At 44.8% G+C, this 11794-nt stretch overlaps 1 protein-coding gene across 6 annotated transcripts in view; it reads left to right on the forward strand.

Moving 5' to 3' along the window:
- The window catches only part of Cadm1 (cell adhesion molecule 1), a 326714-nt gene extending 315227 nt beyond the window's left edge, over nucleotides 1–11487 (forward strand). For all 6 annotated transcript variants that reach the window (XM_048416807.3, XM_048416809.3, XM_048416808.3 and 3 more), the window contains 2 exons: nucleotides 6324–6455; nucleotides 8432–11487. In XM_048416807.3, the coding sequence (XP_048272764.3) occupies nucleotides 6324–6455; nucleotides 8432–8550 (251 nt within the window). In that variant the 3' untranslated portion in view covers nucleotides 8551–11487. The remainder of the gene's footprint in view (nucleotides 1–6323; nucleotides 6456–8431) is intronic.
- Nucleotides 11488–11794: the final 307 nt, after the last annotated feature.

Consider the following 11794-nt stretch of genomic DNA (forward strand, 5'->3'; position numbering starts at 1 on the left):
CTATTGGAGCCAATGTCTCAGAGTAGGTGATTAACCTGCCTGAAGTCACACAGGAAAGAATTGAAGTTGGGTTTCTGGCCCAGGTCTGATGGCAAGTCTGGTGCACTTTCCCATGTGCCATGCAGATGAACTCCTAGCTGGTCCCCTGTGCCTCGGTGGTGACGGGCAGGGAGAGTCCTGATCCCTGAGAGTGACCTGTACAGCCACTGTCTGTGCACAGCTGTCTTTTAATGAGCATATGCCGAGCTCCAGGGTGCACACTGAGGACGACTACTGCAGTTTCCCTGGCAGTGGCCTTGCACAGCCCCTCCAGATGTCAGAATAGCAGCATGACATTGCAGCACTCGAATGCAGCTGATGGCTGACACTGGCCGCCCGGCATGCTGTATAGGAATCGTCATGATTTTCTTGCCTTACATTGATTCCTTCCCTTCCCTTCTCTGAGAAGACAGAAAGGAAAGGTTATGCTGCATAAAGGCTAGTGTGCTCCAATATATATTAACATCTTAATGGGAAAGCTGCGCATGTACTGTATACATTTACCACTCTGACAAGAGGGAATTAAATGTCAGAAGGATTTGTAGCATCTATAATTGAATTGGTGCTGAGAAAAGCAAATCTTAAAAGAAGAATAACATATTAGGATTAGCAAACAACGTGGCGTTTTGTCAGCACTTGCCGTTCAGTGTTCCCCTCCAGTAATAAAGCTGTGCTTTGAAAGCGCATCTGTAGCTTGGTTGCCCTAGATGATGAAAACGGTAGCTACACCTTTCAGGTGACACAACTGGTGTGTGTGTGTGTATGTGGGTGTGTGTGCACACACTTGTGTTTGGTGTTTTGTTTTTCTTCAGGTTTGGAATGTGTACCGCCTCCCCACTCCCGCCTCCTTAGCAAGAAGTAGCAAGTGACATCACAGTCATTAAGCCTTCTCTGAGATAGACTAATCCGTCCAGCTCTAGCAAGCCGGAGGCAGCATTTCCATCATAAATACCAATTCTAAGAGTTTTTAATTAAACTGACTTGTCCAGCAAGACCTCGACTGCACCAAGTGACAGAACTATTGCAAAATGTCAGCCTTGGTTTTAATCATCCCTGGGCAGGAGAGGCCCCTGTGCGAGTGGGAGACGTAGAATCGCCACTTTAAATGAGATCCAAGACCTCAGAGACAAGATTGGTGGGTGCTGGAGTGGGTGCAGTATCTAGCCTGCACCAAGGAAGCCCAAGATAGGAGGGTACAGCAGTGCAGTTATTGCCATCCTGACGCTGCACATTTTGTACGTCCACTTCTCCAAAGAGGGGGCTCTGTATCCTTTTTGCAAGACGACTGACTTTAGATTTTGTAGCCTGGGTTTCCCAGTGGGCAGCCTGCGGTTGCAATAAGGTTCTGCTCAGCGAGTCCTGCCTTGCCAGGACCCTGTCGAGAACGTCCTAGCCTGGTTACCCATTAATCCCTGCTTTTGCAGCACTGCCTGCAAGGCTTATGGCAGATCCACAATCATGGCATTCTCCTGGCAGTTCGTGTGGCACATCTCCTGCTAGGTGGTAAAGTAGCCATAGAAACCAGGGCCCCTTACACACAGGCAGCAGAACAGGGGGAATGAATGTTTTGTGAAGGAAGTACTCCATTCTAGTAAGCATTTAAGGAATGAATACAAGTTGAGAAAAAGAGAAATGTCCGCTAGAGAGGTGGAGAGAGACTAAAAGTCCAATCCAGCCTTCAGAATTGTCCCCATTCACATTGCCCTTGAGGAGTAGGAGGGTCAGGTCAGCTGCCCTGCACTGAAGAAAGCTGAGCAGTGGTACATCCCTGGGATTTGATGAAAAGTCTCTTCTTGTTGTTGTTAATTCTTTTATTGTTGTTATTCTGAGATTTCTAAGATGCTAAAAATCATGGCCAGGGTAGTTGAAGATATGACACAGGGTTTTGTTATTGTTGTTGTTTAATTGATTTTCTTTGTTTGCTTCTTTTTTGTTTTTGTTTTTTTCCAACCTGATATTCTGCAAGGGACTTATAAATCTCACATGGAGCTAAGTTTTTTTGTCACAAGAGCTAACTCCCAACTCTAACCAGCTCATGATGTAGCTGTCACATTTGATTCTATAACATGGCACAGAATTTGGTGGTGGGGGCAGGCCAAGGGCTATGCCACAGTAGGGTTGCCACACCAAGCCATCAGTGTTGTCTGAGTTAGACTTAGCTCACTCATTCACCCGGATGTGTGTATGGAGTTATTTGGAGGAGATTCACTACACACAGACCGTCGTTAGTGTTGTCTAAGTTAGGCTTAGCTCACTCATTCACCCGGATGTGTGTATGGAGTTATTTGGAGGAGATTAACTATACACAGAGTGTGGTTAGCAGAAACTAGAATGGCTGTTTTGTACATGTATGTACCAAGCATGTGCTTGGCGTTCCTCCCCAGTACAGCAAGAGCACAGCTTTATCCCAAAATAGAATCCCTAACACTGTGGCTGTACAAGAGGCTCCCTCTACCTGGAGACCGGGCTCCTTTAGAAGACTTCTCTTTCCCCACCTGCACTGTTGGCTTGAGGAGCTTCAGCAGCTGGAGAGTTTGCCTTCCGTTTTCTTGTCTGGCTACAAAGGGGAGGAAGAAATCTGGAGAGCTGTTCCCAGGAAAATAGCAGCAAATGGCATGGGACCCAATCGGATGCATCTCCCTCCTCAGAGGAGCAGGACCTTCAGATGATAGTGACAGCCGTGGCCTTTCCACTTAGTAATTCCTCAAGAACTCGTCTGAATTCTCACCTCTTGATCAAGATAGGAGAGGTGGAGGCTGGCAGACATTGCCACAGATCCTGTTTTTAGCCACCTCTGACAGCCAAGTGCATCCTTGAGCAAAGTGTATTGCTGCTTTTTGTGACCATCGAGAGGTCTCAGCTGCAGGTGCAGGGGGGTCTTACCCAGGAGCAGACAACCAGCATCACCCCTACCAGTCTGAGCCAACCCACAGCACAGTTGGAACTGCCTCCCATTCCACAAGAGGAAACAGAAGAGATGAATGAGAAACCACTGATCGCCACGGGGGAGCCCAGCCCGTGACAGGCACTTTGGGACAGTCACAGCTCTATTACTGCCTCTCATGGTCAACCAGGGATGGGAGGAGGGTGGAGCAGGGGTGGGAAGAGGCAGCCAGGAGCTCATAACCAGCAGTGTTCCCTGTAAATTAAACATCAGTTACCTTCTGTGTCCATTTGCTGTAATTGAAGGCAGGAAAAGTGTCTTGGTGATTAACTAGTGGTAGTAAACTTTCTGTTCAAAGTGAATATCAGAAAGTAGCTAGAGAGATTGCACTTACAAATAAGGATCTGCAACGTGTGTGTGCCCTTGAGGGTGGGAAAGAACTCAAGGTGTTTAGTGTGAGCTAAGTAGAGGGGAAATAGCTAGACTGAGCGCATTTGGAGAACAGAGGTCAGCTGAACTGCTGGGCTTAAGTAAGGAATCCCATAGATGACAGGCTTGTTTGTTTTGTTTGTGAAGCCTTGTTTGGAGAGGGTTGTGCTTAGTTTTGTCTGTCTTTTTTCCCCTCTCCCCCCGAAACACAAACATACTGGCACATCTCTCTGCCTTTTCTGTGCCTGAAGTTGGAAGAATTAGTCTTTTAACAGTGAACAAGAGTTGCCTGCCTCCACATGGGCAGGGGCTGCATCTTAAACAGCTTCTAAAAGCGTTCATCAAGTCTCAACCTTCCCAAAGTGGCACCTCCCTGCTCCCTTGCCTCATGGAACTCTCTTCCCTCATCTGTATCACCTTGTCCCAAATCTAAGACACAGGCAGTTTATGGAAAAGTCAAACATTCTCTCTATTTGAAGCCCATGACAACTCAAGATTAGTTGATATCATTCAAACACAACTGGCAAGTTTTACTATTACCTGGTCCTTGCAAGAACATTTGAGTGTTTGTCAAGGGTGTATCTTCACGATATAAAGTGTGATCCTCCAGCAGGCACCAGGATTCAATACTACCCCATGATGATCACTCTTTATCATGAGTGTGACTGGTTTTAGGGTCACCGTGGAAACACACTGATTGACGTGTCTGACGATGTCTCCAGAAAAGTTTAACTGAAGACAGAAACCCAAGTCCTAAATGTGGGTAGCACCATTCCATGGGCCAGATCCCAGATAAACTAAAAAAGAGAAAAGAAAGGAGGAAAAAGAAAAAGCAAGTACCAATGTTCACCTCTTTCTGCTTCCTGACTGGGGATGCCATGCGACCAGCTGCCCCACTCACTCCTGCCACCATTCCTTCCCTGCCATGATGGACTATGCTCTCAGAATGGGAACCAGAAGAAGCCCTTCCTTCAGTTATTTGTGGCAGGTATTGTGTCACAGAAGAACAATAATCAATGCACCCCACACACACAGTACTTCCCATCAACAAGCTGTTTCATAAAAGGCTACGAAGGTTCCATGACCACAGCCTGCCTCGTTGAAAGGACTTCCAGGACAATGGAAGCCACACTATCCGCAGTCAGCAGCACTTGGATTGAGGCAGGGGATTCCTCTCCACTACATTTCAAGTGGAGCTTATTAGACACGTAGCTGGAGGGACTTGCACGTCACGGAGTAGACTAATTGGCTGCAGCACGCTGCCTCCAACCCATCTCCGTCCTCCAATTAAACTCCCATCATCCTGTTGTCCAGGCGACCTGCCGCTGCCTCTGACTTGGCATCTCTTTGGGGGTTTGGGGTTTGAGTTATTCTGTAACCTTTCCAACGCTAACTCCATGGAACACTTTAAATACTCCACATTCTGGTTGGAGCTCTTTTAATTAAAGCACTTTCCACGGGAGCCTCAGTCGTCACGAGTTACTTCCCCGCATCCTTCAGTGCCTAGTCTCCAAGCAGAATTGGAAATATCGATAGAAAGTGTAAGCCCTGCCCTCCTGCTGAAAGCGTTGTATCAGGTTTCGGCTCAAAAGAGTACCATTACCTTTAGCTGTCACGGATCTGTACACTTGATCGATAAACTTCAAATATTATTAGAGGTGGAGGCTTCAGAGATTTGCTCTGTTCTTTGGAGAGAGACAGAGATAAATCTTTCTTAGAAATTGACTTGAATTTGCACTCTCGGTCTTCCCGGTGAAATGCATTTCTCTTAGGCATCCAGCAACTACAAGGGGGGCAGATTTATAGGCCATGTGCTTCATGTACTGAAAGATTTAAATGGTAAATCCTTCACATATGACTTCACAAATCATGTAAAGTTAAAAGATTTTTACCGTTTCTGTTGCTGCTGTGCTTAAATTGTAAGGTACAGCCAGTAAATCATTTTAATGGAGGTGTCGTACTTGACTCAATAAAAAAAAGAAGACAATGGTTTAGCTTCCACTCCAAAATGTTAATGTATTAATCAACGGGAGAATAATTGTTTTTTACTATGTTATAAATCTCGGGTGCCATTAGGATTTCAGCAAAGGGTGATGTAGCCACATTCCTAAATTAAAATTGTTTACCCTGCCATACATCCATTCTGCATCACCATAGCTCATTCCGGGTTCGTTCTCAAGTTGTTCCCCAGCCAAAAACTCAAAGAGGGGCGTCCCGAGGGAGCGAGGCTTATAAGAGAAAACTAATTGCATTTCGAAGTTTTAAATAAATAACATCAAACCCGTCTGTGACGATGGACAAGTATTCCTTCCTGTCTTAACGTTTTCTGTCTCTCCATCTCTCTCCCTTTCTCTCTTCATCCCCTCCCCATTTGAATTAGGTTTTCAGATTTTACATCGAGGCTTTCCCCCTCCTCACTCCTTGTAAATGTGGCACGCATGTCATGTCTTTAGTATAAACCTAGTTTTATCTCTACACAGCCTTGCTTTCCCTATGCATGTTCCCCTAGGAGAGTGAGCTGTGGGGCCTGTTGACATCCTCCTCCCCTGCCCCCATTCCCCTGATAGCCTGAAGATACCATCTGTGGTGCCCACAAATAGATAGGTCAGCCTCCTTAATTATTAGTAGCTGTAAGTTCCAGGGTGTGTATAGTGAGTGCTAGGGATAGGTGAGAAGAGACAGGATCCCCAGCCCCCATACACACACACACACACAGAGCTCCCTAGTTCCTTTCACACACAGTAGCACGCCTATGCTGCCTCTAATGAAATTGCCTTGTGGGGAGAACAGATCAATTCAGCACTGGACAGGTCAGTCTGTTCCCTCCATGTAACTTGATCCAGCTGGTTTGTTCTTGCTGACTCCTCCATTAAAAAAGAAGGTGACCTCCTGACCCTGGAGGCAGTGTCCCTGGGGCTCCTGGTGTCTTGTAATAAGTTCTACATCCCTATTCCTCTTCTGGTTTTCACAGACTCTCGAGCAGGTGAAGAGGGCGCCATTGGTGCTGTGGACCACGCAGTGATTGGCGGTGTTGTGGCTGTGGTCGTGTTTGCCATGCTTTGCTTGCTCATCATTCTGGGCCGCTATTTTGCCAGACATAAAGGTAAGCAAGGTGCTTTGGCAGGCTGGAGCAACCTGTCGCCACAGCCCTGGAATTGGGGGACTTCACTGTTGTCATTAGGAGGCAGCTTGGTGTAAAGGATGACGTAGCATATATGATTCCTCAAGCGGGGTTGGGTGGATAGAGAAACCTTAGCAGCTGCAGCTGAGGACTGCATGATAATTTGGATTCCCTATAAACACAAAGCTGTAGGGATCTGTTTTCCCAAGTCTACATTTGGGGTTAGAGTCAAAATAACAAGGTTGGGGCCGGTGTGATGAGTGGCCAGAGCCCTGGAAGACGGTATGCATGGCAAACATACACAACCTGCTCGTTTTCTCCCAGAGACAGGTGAGCCAATTCACTGACCCTGAACTCTGAGTAAGCTGATCCTGAGGGCCAGAGTATTTCCTCCTTGATGTGGTGTGTGCAGGTTTTTAAAAAAAAAAAAAAGAAAGAAAAGAAAAAAATCTTTTGCCTTAAAAGCCACATAAATATGTATTTTTTAAATTATCAGGGCAATTGATTTAAATTGCCATTAATCATCACACTTACCAACTGTGCAGACTGGATGGGCAATCATCTTTGCCAATGCTCTTCCTCTCTGCCTCATGCTGCTCTGAGCCTCTTCTCCCCTCCTGGTAATTTAGTCTTCCTTTTCTTTGTCGGCCCTTGTCTTTCTCAGTTGTTTTTCTCAAGCACTGTGCAATGAGCTTTGGGGGGTTTTGTAGGCGCTTGCATACTGCTTGATTGTGACCTGGGTTTGGGGAAAGTTCCTGGAGCCCAGCAGTGGAGGTCCAGGGTGCTTAACAACAGACTTTAGGATCTGGAAGTGTATGTCTGGAACACAGAGCAGCTGGGGACTCTTGGAGCTGTGTGGCCCAGAACCTCCGCCTTTCAGTGCTTAACTTGGTCGAGCTGGGAAGGTTCAGCCTGGGAGCCAAGGAGAGTGTGCAGAGCATTCATGGGGAATCAGAAGATGGGTACATATGTCTCTGCAAGAGAGAGGGCTCGGGAAGGAAGCGTTTGACCACCTGCTTGCCCAGGTTCTCACTTTAAGATCTGAAAATTCAGTAAAATGTCTCAGGCTTTCTAAAGTATAAGAATCTTTAGAGTCAGAGTATAATGGGAAGAAGCCTATCAGATTTTATCAGACAGTTTGAGTTCTTCCTACCTGCTATTCTGAGGAGAAGTCTTGTCTTCCTTCATGTAAACCCTTGGGATTTGGTGATAGAAATGTCACCAACTTGGTTAATGTTCTGTCTGTTGTCATTATAAAGTGGCTGTGCCAATTAGCAAATCCATGAATCTGGGTCCAGGCTCCAGTCACATGGTGAGAAAGAAACCCTTGTTCCTGAAGACAGAGCCCAAGCCTCAGTTGCAGTCTTTACAGTGTCAAATTTTGTCTCCATCTGGTGCCCTACTCTGAAAGGGAAGGCATAGAGAAACCAACCCTTATACAAGTTCAAGCACAGTCTCACCTGTGGGTAGCCAGTAGCGATTCATGAAGCCAGGAAAACTATGGTTGGAGTAACTGACTCAAGATGACAATAGAAGCGTCATTGGGGCCCTAATTCATTTATTGGCTAATTGCTCTTCCTTGCTTTGGTCTTTAACCATGTGCGAGCATCTCTGGTCATCGGTCTTTGGTGTTTACTGTTTATGCGTTAGTCAGCAGCTCTCCAGCTTTCTGCATTTTAGCCCCACTCACGTCTTCTTCTCTGGTCATACTCCCTGCTCTAATGTCTCGTTTGCTGAATTACATCGCAGCGGCTCAGTTGGAGTGGTACCTTTGGAGCCCCGGATCCCCATCTGTCTCACCCACCTCGCTCTCTTCTTCCAATTGTTTTTTTTTTCTTCCCCTCTGCTGCCTGCACACCACTTCGGCTGATGATGGCCATAAAGCAACTTGCCATCTCTGTACCACTTCACACAGAGGCCATCAGAGAGTCACAGTGCTTTACCCCTTCATCTTTCAGGTACATACTTCACTCATGAAGCCAAAGGAGCCGATGACGCAGCAGACGCAGACACAGCTATAATCAATGCAGAAGGAGGACAGAACAACTCCGAAGAAAAGAAAGAGTACTTCATCTAGATCAGCCTTTTTGTTCCAATGAGGTGTCCAACTGGCCCTGTTTAGATGATAAAGAGACAGTGATACTGGAACTTGCGAGACGCTCGTGTGTTTTTTATGAGTGGGTGGAAAGATGCGAGACTGGGAAGGCTTGGGATTTGCTATGTAAAAACAAAAAGAAAAAAATGTTCTTTGAAAAGTACGCTCTGCTGTTTGACACCTCTTTTTATTTGATTTTAATTTGGTCTGGGTTTTGGTGATTTTTTTTTTTTTTAATTTTTCTTTCTTCCTACCAAGTCAAACTTGGGTTTCGGTAGATTGCAGAAAATTCTGTGCCTTGTTTTTTCATTTTTTTGTGTGTGTTTCCCCTTCTCCTTTTTATGCATTTGTTTTTCCCAAAATCAATTTTTTTCCCTCCCTAAACCTCCCGTTTTTTGGAATTGACCTGCTGGGATTCCTAAGACTTTCCCCCCATTGTTGCCGTTTTCTGCCTTCTTTTGTTTTTGTGTTGCCGGTGACCGCTTTCTGTTCCAAATTCAGTTGCATAAAAGGAAAACCAGCACAGTTTAGATTTCATAGTTCAGAATTTAGTGTTTCCATGATGCATTCTTCTCTGTTGTCGTAAAGACTTGGGTGAAAAAAAAAAAAAGAAAAAAAGAAAAAAACAATGAAAACTCTTTGCTGCTGCCCATGTTTCAATACTTAGAGCAGCAAAGACTAGAAAAGTAGACTGTGACTCAGAAACTGTGGTTTGCTGTGGATCTCTTCATTACTGTACAGGGTTACCTGCAAGTGAGGTGTGTCACAATGAGATTGACTCTGTCTTTACTGTATCTGTAGGCGGCTCAGTATAGATTGCCCCACGCTGTGCAGAAAGGTTTGGGGTGGAAAGTCTCCTCCTTCCTCATTGCCCTAAACAGACCCGACAGGTGAGGTCTGTCCATTTGATGTCAGTGGACAAATTTGAGTTGCCGCAGGAGGGGAAGCAGAGAGGGGGTAAGGCAGTCAGTCCTGCTCTGCTTGTTTCTATTCCAAACAACTCCATCCACCTTTCCCAATTGGCCTTACTGCTCACTGATGTGCAGGAGAGAGCAAGTCCGTGTGCTGTGTGAATGAATGAAGGGGGCAGGTTTTTGTTGGAGTTTTGTTTTTTGTTTTTTGGTTTGTTTTTTTTTTGCTTTTGTTTTTATTTTTCCTTTCCTTTGTGCTTACTTAGGAGGGCAGTAGGATGTGGCCTGCATGTACTGTATATTACAGACGCTGTCCTGCTGGGACGCTGTCCTGCTGGGATTTCCAACTCCAATCCCTAAGCAGCTCTCATTCCTTCAGATTTGGCTTGACAAAGGCAGGAGGTACAAAAGAAGGGCCGGTATTGTTCTCGAAAGGTCAGAGCCGAGGTGGAAAAGCAGCATGTAGAGAATTTCAGTTACTTAATCAAAACTCAGATGTGAGTGTTTTTATCTTTCTACCTTTCATACACTAGCCTTGGCCTCTTTCCTCAGCCTTAAGAACCATCTGCCAAAAATTCCTCATCTCGCATGATGGCAGCCATAGCGCATAGCTACTGAAATAAGTTACTTTGAACATATCTAGACTGGAGCCTAGAGGACCGTAGAGGATACGTTACCATTTGCAGTCTTTAAAGCTAAGTCGGGGTTTGTCACTGAAGTGTTGAGGAAATCCAGAAGTAGTTCTGAAGGACGAAAACCTAATCTCTTTTTCTACATGTTGGTAGGCTCCAGACTCCAAATAACAGTCCCTATGGAAAGGTGGCATCAGAAAAGATAGAGCTATCTATATATATAGATATATAAATATATATTATATAACATTTTCAGTCAGTACTTTTGGATTTTGCAAGGTGCATTTTTACTATTGTTACATTATGTGGAAAACTTACGCTGATTTATTTAAGGGGAAAAGTGTCGACTCTGTTATTTGAAAACGTATTTCTTTTTCTTGTCTTTATTTTCACTTCTGATAGAACCATTGCAATATGGGGGCCTTTTGGGAATGGACTGGTATGTAAAGGAAAATTCATTATCGAGCAGTGTTTTGTTGACCCCTCTCCTGTCCCTAGGCACTTAACCAAGACAAAAAGCCACAAGGAACATCCCTTTTTCAAGAATTTTATAATGTGCATCTATTCCGAGCCCTTAGCACCCATCCTGAACATAGTGTGACCATATCAAAGGGTGAGAAACAGTTAGCATGTCGTTGAAAGGGTTTTTCAGCTGTTCTTTTTAGAAAAAAAAATATATATAAAAAAATACAAAAAAAATAAAAAAGCAAACAAACAAACCTACCATTGTTCACAGAATCGGCATCTCATTTCCGGGACCGCCCATCTTTCTGTTTTTGACAAGTGTACAGTAGTGCAGTGTTCTGATGTAACTTTATGGCTTACAATGTTGACATGTCTCAGGTTCCTGTGTTTCGATTGGTGTTTTTCCGTCTCAGGTAGATTGCAAAGTGTAGGCCCCACCCATTGGAAAAATAATAATAATTATAATTATAATAAAACAAAGCAAAAACAGGAAATTACGGACTTTAGTTGTATATTGGTTTATGTATTTTTCTTAAGTATACAGTGCGCTGTTTGAAATGTATTGTTGAGTATTACTTTGTACAGGTTGATCACTTTTTTTAGAGTGAAGAAAGAACAAACTTGTTTTTTTGTGTTTTTTTAAAGGAATATAAAATAATGAAGGATGTGTATTTGATGCCAAATAAGCTTGTTCTTTAGTCACGAGGACGTCCTGTTTTTCCCTCTAGGCCAGTTCTGTTCCTAAGGTGTACAAGGACCATGTTACAGTGTAAGAAACTCCACATCCGTGTGTTCCCATTCGCATTTTGTATCGGTTCATGTATACCATTTTTACAAAAAGAAAAAAGAAAAAAAAAGAAGTACTATAAAATATCTGTCTTCTTAATAAAAAAAATTAATGTCACAAGTGATCCTTTAAATCTCTTTCTGGATTTTTACAATACCCGGCCTCTGGTCCCAGCTTCCTCTCCTAGGACCTTGGATGGAGACCCAGAACACTGGCAGGAGGTTGCTGGGAAGTGGCTGCCAGCTGGGTTTCCGTCCCTCTCGTCTGCGCGTCCTTGTCCTGTCCTCTTCTACCCTCGCAGTAGACAGAGTCCGGTGATTGGCTGAACGGAGTCACCTCCGGTGGGCACGGTGGTTTGTGCAGGTGTGCGAGCAGCTGCCGGGGATGGCCCTCCTGCGGATGTGTCCACTACCACCCTCCTCCACTTCACC

The sequence above is a fragment of the Myodes glareolus genome, chromosome 4 (genome assembly GCF_982192425.1).
Source record: "Myodes glareolus chromosome 4, mMyoGla1.1, whole genome shotgun sequence".
Classification (NCBI taxonomy): domain Eukaryota; kingdom Metazoa; phylum Chordata; class Mammalia; order Rodentia; family Cricetidae; genus Myodes; species Myodes glareolus.